This window comes from Falco naumanni, chromosome 3 (assembly GCF_017639655.2).
Source record: "Falco naumanni isolate bFalNau1 chromosome 3, bFalNau1.pat, whole genome shotgun sequence".
Classification (NCBI taxonomy): Eukaryota; Metazoa; Chordata; class Aves; order Falconiformes; family Falconidae; genus Falco; species Falco naumanni.
In genome coordinates, this window is record NC_054056.1 from 59,318,449 (window position 1) to 59,332,280 (window position 13,832).

At 43.3% G+C, this 13,832-nt stretch overlaps 1 protein-coding gene across 1 annotated transcript in view; it reads left to right on the forward strand.

Annotated features, from left to right (window-relative positions):
• The window catches only part of SPIRE1 (spire type actin nucleation factor 1), a 132,773-nt gene extending 121,003 nt beyond the window's left edge, over positions 1-11,770 (forward strand). The window contains 5 exon segments of the mRNA XM_040586288.1: positions 1,727-1,864; positions 3,398-3,468; positions 4,195-4,222; positions 4,305-4,441; positions 5,317-11,770. Coding sequence (XP_040442222.1) covers positions 1,727-1,864; positions 3,398-3,468; positions 4,195-4,222; positions 4,305-4,441; positions 5,317-5,569 — 627 coding nt within the window. The 3' untranslated portion in view covers positions 5,570-11,770.
• The last annotated feature ends 2,062 nt before the right edge of the window (positions 11,771-13,832 follow it).

Here is a 13,832-nt window from a genome sequence, read left to right on the forward strand (position 1 = left end):
TCAAAGGAGCAGTATTCCCTGAAGTCATCGTTCTGTAAATTAAAGGAACGGGCATTCATGAGGGGGAAGGAAGAGCTTCAAGTAAGAAACGTATTTCTGAAGGACTTAAAGCTCTGATTGAGTACAAGCGTTCAGTCAGCCTCATTCACCTCAGACAGTTTCTCCCAGCCTCCCACGATGCAGAATCGAGGGGGTTTGCTGGCATTGTGTGCATCACACTTTCCCCCCCACTTCCTCTCCCAGCTCACCCCAGCCTTCAGCCATGCCTTCTCCATAGCGAGGCAGTTGCTATGGGAAGAACCCAGAATGAAATGCTGATTGCTGCTAGTTAGCTGTAAAGTTGCTCATAAGGAACAGAAGTTATTTTGTCTTGGCTGTGCAGTTTTACACGTCAGAGCAAATTGCAGTCGCTTTTGATGTAGCTTGTTCTTTCCAGAAAGCTAGTGATTCTTATACCCCAAAGATTTAGCTGGCAAATCTAACAAAGTTAACTCAATTCTAGTCTTTTGTGGGGTACCTTAAACAGAGTGAAGTTTCTTTGTGTTCCCTTTCTAGATAGGTAAGACAACAGTTTTTAAAAATGTGGTGGTTCCTAAATGCTAATGTTTGCCAGGTCTGCAACATAGAAGGATTTTCTTTTTAATCTAACGGAAAGACCGAACAGACCTCTGAGTTCATAGAAATGGAGCATTTCACTACTAATCCAATTCATCACTTCAATTTGTAAACGAGATCTCCAAACTGTCAGCCACGTCTTTGTATTTGCAGGAGAAATTTCCTTCACTTATTCAGAGAGCATTACATGTCATTGTCGTTACTGCACAGTAGCCCCTCTGGGCTGACTGAAAAGGTTCACTAAGCATAAAGCGATGGGAGTTCCCACAGAGGTTTCTGTCTTTCTGTTGGAAATGTATAATCAAGTACAGGGCTGGATTACAAATTGGGTTGGTGCTTTTTATTCTCTGGTACCCAATTCAGAAGTTCTCTACTCAATATTCTCCTAAATGCTGTAATACAGAGCAAGTGAAAAATTTTGTAAGTGGAAGGTTGTGTTGTTAGTCTCTATTTGAGCTTCTGCCATTAATAATGCAACATTGGGTAACCAGTTTGCCTGGTTTGTATTTGAAGTTTATTCTATAAAGCTTAAATTGCTGCTGTTACTTTCCTGGGGCAGAAAGGAGAACTTTTCTGCCTGAACTGATGTAACCTCTTGTAGTCTTGGTGGGATTCTGATCATGTGAGCACCAAGATGTGGTACCACTGAATAAAAATTTTTGCTAGAATGGGCTGCTAACAACTTTCCTTGGCCACTCTGGGCATCACAAAGTCTCAGAGAAACTGCGTGTCTTCAAACAGTATACTTAAAAGTAATGCCATCTGCCAAATTACCTTTCCCTTTCAAATTATAAGCCTGATGGTCAATCCGTTTGAAACAAATGTTCATAACAAAAGACAAATGGAGAGAAGGGTCAAGTGGTTTGAGGAGGGAAGATGAAGAAAACTGTCTTTGTTGTGAAGGCTGAACATCAGACAATTTAGATCACATTAACGCAGTCTCCTGACAGTTTGGAACTCATGTGATGCCCACGAATGAGCCAGTGCTATTCCAGTTTGAAGGGAGAAACCCTCCGTTTCTGGAGTTACTAACCAGGTGGCTGGTTGTCTAGGTTGAAATCTGGAAGAAGCCATTTGGCTTGGAAATAAAATGGGGTTTTTTGGCTTCCAGGAGGAGTTCTGTTACCCGGTGGAATGTCTGGCTCTGACGGTGGAAGAGGTCATGCACATCCGTCAGGTGCTGGTGAAGGCAGAGCTGGAAAAGTACCAGCAATATAAAGACGTCTACACTGCTCTCAAGAAAGGAAAGGTAGGACTGAGTCTGTGGAGGCTCCGAAGCTTACTGACAGGGTCCAGTCACACCAGCCTCCCATTTACACACTTGTTTCTTACCCTGTATTGGAGAGAAAGAGGAGATACCCACCAAACATCCCCCTAAATGTGTAATGCGTGGGTCAGCTTCCTTGGATTATGTGCAGAAACATCAAAACTTTTCATGGGAATACCTTATTTGTTCAGATTGTCTATAAAAGTGCAGTAGTGTTTGCAATTACCAGAGCGTATCTGTAAGTTTTGAACTCCATTGATGGAAGCGATTTCTGTCCCCATGCCTTCTGCAGCATTGCTTAGCAGTTCTATCCCAGAAAATAGAATTACAGATAAGTGTAGGAGCTACAAGTTTTTCATATGAATCCTTACTATCAAGCAAAGAGGGAATGAAAGCCTTCAGAGAAGTCAGACAACATGTGACCCCAGAAGGAGGTTGAATATTAGACAATCCATTAACTAACGCATTTTTTTCTGTAAACTGCAGATTGGGAATTGGAATTTACCAGTAGAAGCAGTGTCATATTCTCCCACTTTTGACTTGTGTTTCTTGAACACCTCCAGCAAGTGTATTTTGACTTCACGGTGTGTTTTACCTACAGGCCTACCTGTGTCTAGTATGCAGATTTAATATAAACATTTAATACACTGATGGGCAGAGGAGCGAGAATCTTAAAATGTCATTCATTAGATTCATCTCTTGGCTATTGTCTTGATATATAAAGCTTAGTAATGAGTTTTTATCAAATCTCAAAGTAAGTTGATGCTTTAATTAATTTACCCTGCTATTATAATCGTTCACTTTTATTTCTAACCAAATTTATGTAGCCTCACATGAGTCTCTGGATCTCAGTATGTCATCTTTTGTTTCACTGCAAAACTTTTCATTGTTCAATGCCTTTCCTTCCTAGAAATATTCTTAAGCTGTGATCCCTATCTCCTTTGAATAAACTGAATACGTGGGATTTCTTATCTGGCTATAAAGCAGGTTTTCCTCAAGTAAGATTGCTATAATAGCTCTTTCCTGCACCTCCTCGAGTTTTCAAGAATGTAAGATTGCAAGAAAATAATCAAATGTTATCACAGGCAAAATCTTTTGTGTCCCAGACCTGGCCCAGGTGGTTAGGAACCATTTCCAGTCTGAATGTATTCATGGCTGAATTTATGCCCATTTGTTCTTATGTTCTTCAGTTGTAACTGTTACCCTTCCTTACTGCTGTTACTCTTATTTTCCTGTTTCCTTTTTGTGTAGCAATGATATAAACATCAGTGAAGGAGAAGTAAAAGAAGTTAGTAAATAACTGACAATTATTTAATTTAGGTAAAAAATTAAAGGTGTGTTTATAAATATATGAATATACAGTTCTGGACCATTATTTTTAATGTCATTGTAGAAGTATGGACCCCAGGACTGGATGTGGTACTGCAACTGTGCTCTCGCTGATAGCAGTTTGATAGATGAAGTCATTACTGTGTGGGACTTTGCCTAACATTGTGGACTCCTTTGTTCTTGTAGCTCTGCTTTTGCTGTCGAACAAGAAGGTTCTCTTTCTTTACCTGGTCTTACACTTGTCAGTTCTGTAAGAGGTAAATACTTAGTATCTGTTAATAAAGGGGTACCGTTTCAGAGGGGAAAATACTGATTTATACGTTAGAAACTCTCAGGTGTTTCCACTGCATACTGTTGATTGTTTCTATTTCTGTAACAGTTGATATTAAAAAAAATTATGCAAAACCAGTTCCTTCCTAAGTGACAGAATTGATGCCTTGGGCAGAAACTCTTGGCTTTAAGGTGAGAGGAATACTCATATGTTCTTTTGTGCTCATGGGAGAGTGAGGTGGAATTTACTCAGACTCCCCAGTCAACAGTTCCATAATCTCTGTTGTTGAGGAAAACATTTCAAGGCAATTTACCTTTTGGATTATGTTTGGAGTACTGACGGGGGGAGAAGGGAAAAGGAATCTTTTGCAGGCAAAATGAAAAATTTTAAGTTGAACAGTGAGACAGTAAGTCTGGAGATCTGTGGAATCACAGTTACTGTCTCGCCAAAGGAGGTTTCTTTAGAGGAAAAACAGCTTTCTCCACCCCCCACACCCCCCCTCCTTTTTAATTTAGCTGTGGTTCTTGTTTAGCATTTCTCCTTGCTTTTAGCTTCATGCAGTGATTAAAGTTATTACGTTGAAGAAACTTGAAATATAAAAGTGTTTGTTTAAGGGGAGGATGGGGAGGATTCTCACTCCTGAAAACGTTTATCCCTTATTCTTGATTTAAATATTTTTCCTAATAATTTATGCCCTTGCTTTCTTACACAGGCCTGTATGCTCACAGTGTTGCAAAAAAGTAAGTAAACTTATGGTTAGATCAGCTAAAAAGCTGTAATGTTTGTAATGATACTTCATGTTCCTTCTGGTACTCTCAACAGATGCGGTTGCCATCAAAGCCATATTCTACTCTCCCCATCTTCTCACTGGGACCTTCAACCTTGCAAAGAGGAGAGAGCTTTATGAGGCCAGAGAAACCCTCTACCAGTCACCACCATTCATTGCGAAGCATGTCCAGGTGAGAAACACCCCTAGCTCACATGTGTCTATTTCAGATGCTTCCGAAGTGTTTCATATGGAGTTATCAATCATTAAGAAGATGCTGTCTACCTGTTTTGTAGTTGTCAATGTGTCTAATGCTTGTAGTAACTTTTCTGAGGCCTGAAAATCCATGTCTCTCCCACTTACTGCTTTGATTTACCAAAATAGAAATACCAACAGTGTGTCTCAAACCTTTTTCACGTTACAGGTGAAAAATAATATGAGTCAGCAATGGGATAACTGTATTTCCGTAGGACCTCTACAAAAATTTCCTTAGCTTGTCTTTTTCTGGTATGAATAGACTTTCCAGAGATAAATCTTGCAGGCTAGAATCACTCACTGAATGGGAATTCAATGACTTCTTGCAGAGGTAGATCTTTTTTTCCCCCTGATTTTTCTAATTCTAATTTTCAATATTTTTTTCACTTTGGTATTGTCAAGTTACCTACCGATTTTATATCTTACATATAGATGGTTGTCAAAGCTAATGAAGAAATTAAATATAAAAAAAATGCTCCTTTTTGAGGGGATCTACTATATAAACCCTCTGCATAAATAACTAGTGCTATGATGTTGTGTCAATTAGCCAAACGCATTATTTATTTATAGTTATTAGTAAGGTTGGTTTTGCCAAGGTAAGTGTTACACATGCCCTCAGCTGGTGACCCTGCAATCTTGTCGAACCAGGCAGACGCTGTCCTCTCTGGTGTTAGGTCTCCCTAACGTTTCTGGGGAAGGAGAAAGGAAGATTTAAATCAAGACCGTTCTGATGTGCTGCCTCCTGAAGGCGTCCCTTGATGCCCACTGCCATGCTGCTAAATAAGTGACAGGTCCTGCTCTTTTGCCTTTCAGGTTGACCTCAAGGTCCAAATCTGTGGATAAGTCACATGAAGAGTTTCCCAAAGAATTAATGGAGGACTGGAGCACGATGGAGGTGTGTGTGGACTGCAAGAAGTTTATTTCAGAAATCATCAATTCAAGCCGGCGCAGTCTATCTCTGGCCAACAAGCGAGCCAGGTTAAAAAGGAAAACGCAGTCCTTCTACATGTCGTCACCGGGAACCTCTGAATACTGCCCCTCTGAAAGGACTATCAACGAGATCTGAGCCTTGTGCCTTTTTCTTTGCTTTTGTCTACATGAGGTCATCGTCCATGAGCAAGGTCACGGAAACTGGATTATCATTCCGTTGCTTCATTTCACTTGACTGGCTTGAATTTGCATTAGATCACAGGATTTCCTACTCCAATGGTTCGCAGAGACACAGAACGCTATGTTTAGTTCTGTGCAGAATGATATGCAACAGGTCAGCTGCTCGCACTGGAAGAAAATCAATAGTTTGAAATTGTTGCCTCTTTTGTGTGTGTGCATTGAAACTAGAAAGCCTTTTTCTTGCTTTCGATCTTTTTTTAACCATACTTTGAATCATTTTTCAGGAGATGAGCTGAAAACGTATGTTTAAAGGAGAACCAAATCTAACAAAGTGTCAGTGTTAGCACAGTAGCAAACAGTAAGTCATATTGGCATTACCACCCTAGTAATGCTCATGTCCTAGTTAAAACAGCAAAAGGTCATACTGCACACTGGACACCCAGTGTGAGCGACTGTGGTCAGAACCGTCTTTCTTTGAACTGTTTCGGTTGCTCTGAGATCAGGGTTCGGCACGGGACTCCGCAGTGTCTGTGTGCTAGGGCAAAATACACGGCGAAGCTCTTCGCCCGTGTGTTTGGCCGTTCCCCTGAGCTGCTGTACTTTCGAAGCCTTAGTGTACTTCTAAGTGTCTCCTGAGCAGGTTTTAGTAGTTTACTTTCTATCTTGAATGTATCATGATGACTACTAGTAGCAGTGAATTTTAGTAGTAGACAGAGTTGTACAGTTTATGGGGAGGATGGGAAATAAGGGAGGCTTCTAATTTTAACTGAATACCTGTAAAGTTGTTCTCGTGGTTACTCAGAGAAAATGGTGGGTAAGGTGTACATTTGTATTATAATGGAGCACACAAATACTGCTATAGTTATGTCTGACAGCATATCCACTGATAACCCCATTTTTTCTGGGGTTTATAACTTGGCTGTAAAAATTTGTGTTTCTGCTGAAATTTGGGACAGTGCTGTCTCAGATTGGGAGCAATCTCTCTCTTTTTTTTCTTTAATCTTTTTTCATTCTTTTTAACTTTTTAATTCACTCACGAAAGAGTGCTATACTAGTTGTTTAGAAGTTCCAACAATGTTAAAACGTTAACTGACATCTTATGCTTTTTTGCACTTTTTTTTATATTCAAAACACTTTTTTTTTTTAAATTCAGGCATAGCCAGAGTTTACTCCGTAATTTGGGGCCAGATCATTTTGGTATTTAAAACCAAGCTAACATAGCCAAGTTATTAATACTTGAAAATCAACTACTGTAACTTTTTCATAATTTTTTAATACCCTGAGGCATATTTAATATCTATATAGCAGTGTATTATAGAATGACATAGCAGAAAAGTTTCAGATCTATTTATTAACATTTCTATACTTCAGATTAATGAGAGATACCTCAGAACTGCTCCAAAGTAGCTGGCACCGGATTTCTGTAACATGATTTTAAAGATGTATGAATCAAAACGGATTCTCCTGTCCAAATCTGGTGGATTGAAAAGCCCAGCAGAAGGCAGGCTGCCCCACCAGCCCTGGCACGGCGCGCTGGAGGCCGGCACAGAGGCTGTAGGGCAGCAGGGCTGGGTGGGTTCCCCCCACAGCGGGCTGCCTCCTGCTGCCCAGGGGAGCACGGCTTCCCCTTCAAAGGGTCTTTGCATGTTACACTGCAGCCTTTGGAGCAGCCACTCATATCATCTCTTTTCAGTTGATTTGAAAAGCACATGCAAAAGTCTCCTTAAACCTTTGCAGGGACTCATCCATCCTTATTTTTCTTTAAACGCCCCCTTGGAAAATGAGGATTTTTGCATATGCAGGGCTTACTGAAAATAATGGTTTGATTTTTTTCCGAACCAATGCAAACAGGAAAGCAGAGTTCAAGGCTAACTCCCCCTCGTAGCTGCCCCATGTAAGGTCAGGTGTCAAGGCCCTCTCCTCAGGGTACCTCTGGAAGAGTGTCCTGCATATTAAAGCATCTGGAGTACTGGCATGAGCTAGGGATGTAGGAGGTGAGCAGCACAGGCAGGCTGATTGGAAAGGGCTGCTGCTGCTGCTGGAAGGGTCGCCTGATCTCCGTCACATCAGCACTTCTTCTTGTTTCTGTGCCAAAACCAGGCCATGTGCTTGCTGCACAGTGCGTCAGGAAAACCAGACCGATAGAAATGCAGGAAATCTCACTTTGCATCTCCCCTGTTGTTCTTACCATTTTCTCCTGGAAATGTCCCGGCCACGTTACAATCACCCTGTCCCCTGCTCGCAGCCCTCTTCCCTGGTATCCTCAAGCCACTGAGGTGCAGAGTATCGCACATTTATTTTCCCCTTTGAGAGGGATCTAGGACGTTGCAGAGCAGGCAGGATCAAGGACTAAATCCTGAGTGTGCAAAGGGAAATGAGCCCCTCACGGCACGCCTGTGCCCCCCCCCCCCCCACCCCGGCCTTGGCAGGGTCTGGGGTGGCCCCGGGGAGGTGGCGCACCTCATCATCCAGCCTGCACAAAACCGCCACGGTGATGTGATTGAGCTCCGTGTCGCTCGCGCGGAGCTGCCGTGGGACAGGGCCTGGATAACCTCCCTTTTTCCCTGGGAAAAACCCTCCGGGCTGCTGATGCACGCTGTGGCAGGCTCCACAAAATGTGGGGTGCAGAGGGCTGCTTCTCCCCTTCCCTCCCATCCCTTCCTCTCTGGCACAGTTGCCCCGCGTTATCCTGGCATTTCATTCCGCAAAAGAAGCAGCAGCGAGCTGGTGTGTCACGCAGCGCCTGAAGGAGCACAGCTCGCTGCTTGCCCAGCTCTCTGCAGAACGGGCTATTTTTAGCTCTCCATCTCGCTGCTTGCGCTAGCATCCCAAATCCACTGCAACCATTTGCCTATGTCCCCGCGGTGCTGTCCTATTTATGGTCTGATCTTCACATTAGCGTCAGAGGATGAAATCAGAAGCTTGTAAATATGTGTAATATATTTATTAATATTTAGGAAGTCTCCATCAATCATGCAATGGGAATTGACTTTCCCACGACGTTTTAAAAAGGAAATTAGTCTTATTTATGTGTGTTGGCTATTCTCTTTATTAGAGTTAACGCTTTAAGCCCCCTAATACAGTTTGCACTCCATAGGCATTTTAGAGTGGATCGCTGCTGACAAGAACATGGGACTAGCACAGTGGGCTCCCTTCCATTAATTTTTACAATATTTTTTTTAATGTATTAATATGCCCAAGATCTGTTTAAATATAATGTAGGAGACCCAAGGAGTTAAAAATGCCACCGGCAGCATCGGTCTTGTGGTCTTGTATGTGAACACGGTTGTGGAGAATTCAGACCCGGCTCTGCCTCACAGCGGCGGCTCTCAGACCTGACCTTCCAAATGGCCACAGCGACAACAGTGCTTTGGGCGTTTGTGGTTTTTAACCTTTCCCCATTACTTCCTTTATACAGGGAGAGGTGTTACCTGGCAAAAATAAAATGCCTTTCCATTATAGCCCTTGTCTGTGTTAATTATTCATGTGGAAGATGATTTAAGGTTTTGTCTCCTTTTCTTTTTTGTGCTTTTATACTTTTTGTGAGATCAGTCAGAAATTTCTTTGGGCAAAGAATTGTTAATGAAAATGATTGAACAACAGCTGAACGCTGGCTGGGCTGCATGAAGTGACGGAAACATGTTGAAGTACTCTTAGAATAGCAATAAAGCTGCTTGTGTAACCCCAGTGCTGTGATTAGCTCCCAGTTGTCATTTCCAGCCAGCTCCCCATTACTGGTGTGTTGCTGCTTCCAACACCGATGGTCTGTGGCCGAGTACAGGCTCTGGGAAATCTCCATCTAGGAGAGAAATGCTGGGAGTCTTTTGGAGAGGTTTTGGATTGATTGCTTTTAGTTTTTAAACCAGAAGCGGAGAGAACATTTTTATCACTATTACATTGTTCTCTTTCAGGCTCCCCTTTTTCTGCAGGCAAGTTCAGCGTCACCTTCCATGGTTTGTTACTGGCTGCATGCTCTGTAGGTTAAAACTAATTTAGAAGCTCCAACTTTAGACTCTTGATTGCTACCTTCATGCTTCACCTCATCCAGCAGCTCTGTACATCTTTTAGGAATGTCTCTCTTAAGAGCTCAGTCTCATCTGTGAAACAGTGACAGCACATGGGCATGAGGCAAAGGTGCTGTGACTGTGCGCTCTGGTGCTACGGCGTATGGGTTATGTTAACGTTACCGTAAAATTTTATAGTATTTCCATGTCGATGACTTGGAGCTGCTCTGGTTTATTTCTTCTTCTTTTGTATGTATGTATCTTGAGGCCAATCTGAGAATGTTTATGAATATTGATTCCAGCTATAAAGACCTGTTCTGTTGTTTCTGATTTTTACTTCAGATTTTTTGAGTACCTGAAATCACTACTCAACAGGGTTTCCTGGTAGGAGAACCATGAGAGGGGCATTAGCTTAGTCTGACATGATACACAAAGACACAAACCAGTTTCCTGACTCATAAGCCTAAGTTCAGGAGCACTGTCCTCATGCCAACTCTATCACAGCCCCGTCCCACTGGGAGGGCTGGTGCCAGCTACCGTGTGCAAAGGGTGGGCGCCAAGTAGCACCCACAAGCTCCAGCAGCCCAGAGCAGAGGGAGCCTGTGGCCCTCCCTGCGTTTCCAGCTTGATATCGTAAAATCCCAGAGCTGCTCTTGCTGCTCAGTTGACCTGGCACAAGCTGCAAGCCCTTCTGTGCCCCAGAGTCCCCATCTGCAAACACAGGGAGTGCAAAGCAGCTAAAACCGTTCAAGGAATTTTGAGAGCTGCTGGTAAAGAGATGAGTGCCCAGTGTCAGACCTAGTAGGATCCTGCACTGCAAGTTTCCATTGGCTTCCGGTACTTGAAAGCACTTAGCCCCACTTCCAGGTGCACTGAATTCCAGATAGTTGAACCTTTACAATATTTTGTCAAGCAAATAATTGTGAATCAAGTTTATCGTGGTAGTCTGCACTCAACGGGTGTCATTGAGTGTAATCAGAAGATGGAGCTAAACAGCTGTCAAATAGGCACTGCAAATTTTATGTGGCAGTAGCTTTGCTTGTTTATTTGCACCAAACTGCTCAGTTTCTTCTGCGGGGCGCTGCCTTGCAGTGGCAGCACCTGGCTGAACCGAGTGTCAGATGCGCAGCTAGCCTGGGCTCCGTGTCCTGAAATAACGACAGAGGCACCGCAGTCTGCAAAGGTTGTCGAGAGGGGTTTTGTAGAACAGTTCTAGAGGAACCTGTTTGGAATAGACCTTTCTGTAGCTAATGAAAAAATACATGTTTAAGCAGATAGTCTTTTGAGGTGCCAAGCTACTCAACGTATAGTCACAGCTGGAAAACACCGGTTTGATTATTAACCCATTTGATTAAAAAAAACCCTGCAAGTGAAAAACTTTATGAAAAAACACATTTTTTGTGCCTCCCATGCAGTTATAGCCTTTACATTAAGCTACAGGCCCTCCCTGCGTTTCTCTAACCAGAGTCACATCAGGGCTTAACAGTGGGAGCCAGCAATGCTTTGGCTTCTGCTGGACGGGCTGTGGCCAAACACTGCAGTCCGGGATTGTTAAATTGGATTTCAGGGGCTGCTAAATCTAGAACTAAAGGACATGGGCATGAGCTGATGCAACTTCTGCAGGGGGTTGGCTTCCGAAGTTTGTTGAAAATAAGCACCAGTGAAGTTGACACTTACATATGGGGAGGCTGTGGTCTCATGGCCCAGCTTACGGGACAGGCAGAGGCCAAGGCCCAGCTTTGGCTTACGGCATTTAAAAGACACATTTCTGGTGAAGGGGCTGGTGTTACATTACCTGTGAATTAGAAAGCAAAATGAAAATACAATGAGGAGTGTATTTGAGCTGTATTTCTGTTAAAGCTGGTTCCCCCTCCCCAAACCCCTCTTTTAATAAAGGAGAAAAAAAAACCCCAAACAAACAAACAGGAGATGCACTTTTTGGATATGAACAGGCCCAGAGCACAAAGCTCCTCCCCTGCAAACTACTTCTGCTTCTGTGTTGTCACTGCGCATGTACCGTCTGCGCAGCTTCAAGTACACCAGGGGCATCGGCTCTAACAGAGAAAGGCAACAGATTTGTCTTATGCTTGTTTTCATGTTACGTGGTACTGAAATTCAATTTCTTGTTTATGCATTCCTAATAAAAAGTTCTTTAAAATGACATTGCGTTGCTCTCACCTTCTTGAGCTAACTGTGATGACAGCAAGCATCATTTCTTACACCGAGCAGCTAGGAAGGGCATGTTCCACATGTGTGTGTGTGGTCAGGTAGAGCCCTGAACCTTAGCTGCTGCAGATTTTAGGTTAGGTTGAACTAGGTTAGAAACAAAATTATAGAAGGGTAAGAAGGACAAGTATTGTACCAGCAGGGTGTGTAATTAGGAGCCCTTACTGATGATTTTACTTGCAGGTGCCTTCCAATAAAATAAGAAGCATACCTCAGTCACCTCAGCTGTGGAAAAATTAACAGGACAAGACTTGCACCTCACAAAAATGCCTTCTCGTTGAACAAATTGATAGTGAAAGCACGACCTGCTTCCTGGAGCTTCGATTAAAAGGCTAGCCCATAACCTGCATGATTCTGACTGGTAGCAAGTAGTGTTGGTGGAGTAAAAAGATAGTTTGTTATATAACTTTTAGATAATCAGATAAATAAAAGATATTACTTACAAGTCAAGGCTAATCCTTTTAGATGAGTCTTGCCTGGTTTACTGCAAAACAAAGCGGCTGCTAGCCCCACATGCACTCACCAGTTTAGGCACAGAGGACCCCCACAGAGCTTTTGGGCAGTACCGTGTGCGGCTTACAGGGAGCTCCAGGGAGGCTGGCACTGTGTCCTGCTGCCTACACAGCACAGACTAACATAAATAATTTTTCTGCAGCCTTCTCTGAAAGCCAACAGCCCATTTTATATTACAGCAGTTACACCCAGAAGTGTTTGTTTAAACTGAGGATGTCGTTTATTTAAGATAGCACCATAGTGTACATAGACACTTTACAGAGTCCTGCCCATCACAGCTTACAATCTAGGAAGATGCAACAACGGGAAAGGTGTTGCCCACTGCTCCACCTGAAAATTTAAATGGAAAGTGTCACATCAAGGAATGCCACCAGTCATCTTAGTGCTACTTTATTACATCATCAGATACATCAATGCCTGATATGTGCTATACGTTAATTCCTGATGCACACGAAGTGCTGCAGTTCAGTGCCTTGTACTTGGGTTCAGCAAGTCTTTCAAGAACTCTGCAACTTACACTAGGATTGCCCATTTTCCCAACAAATACGACCCTTCCCCCATTGCGCCTGCTGACCTGATGGGCGAAAAGAAGTCAGAAGTATGGGGGAGCAAGGAGGACTCACACTGGCACAAAGGCAAGTCAGAATTAAAAAAAAGAAAAAAAGAAAGGATGGTCTATGCAAAACCAATCACACACAAGACCACTTAATTACACTGTTGTAAGGTAATGCCTTTTGTTGCTAACGTGAGCCTGTCTGCACTAGCATGAAAAACAGACATCAACCAGAAACCAGAATTTACCTCAAGTTTGGTATCTTTAACATCTTACAAATCTTTCCGGGCCAAGAGCTAACATGCCCAGTTTGCCATGCTCTGGGAACCACTGCTGCCATCTCCCCTCGCTGCTTCCCCTGCAGTCAGGAACCCGCCGTCCCCAGCCGCAGCCCTCCCACAGCCGGGGTGTGCGGCGCAGCTCTAGTTACTGGGCAGGGTGGGCAGCCACGCTTGTAACCAACCCGGAGACCCCAGACACTGGCACTAAATTCTTAAAATCAAACCACCCACCTACACACACACAGCCTGCTCCCTCTCCCTTGACCTGCAACCTAACGGCTGAGGAACACCAACCGCAAACCTCAGTGGCTTGAATAACGGCAGCAAACCACCTCCCTCCCCCAACACACAGAACTACTTCAATTATATTTTGAACTCTCAGTGCAGAATTCTTGCTCCAAATGGCACTTGCTACCCATTAATCAGCATGGTTACAAGTACTGAGCTTTCTTCTGCTTGGTCCCCAGCCCATCAAGATCCTTCCAAGTTAATGAGTGTTGACTTAACACTATTTCTTCTTTATACATTTTTTCCTCCTCTGTACCTGGCTGTTTCTGCACCAGTGCAAAAAGCTACATCCCCTGCCCTGCAAGCAGCTGAGCGCTTTCCCTGACATACAGCTTTTTGTCTTTAATAAGACAC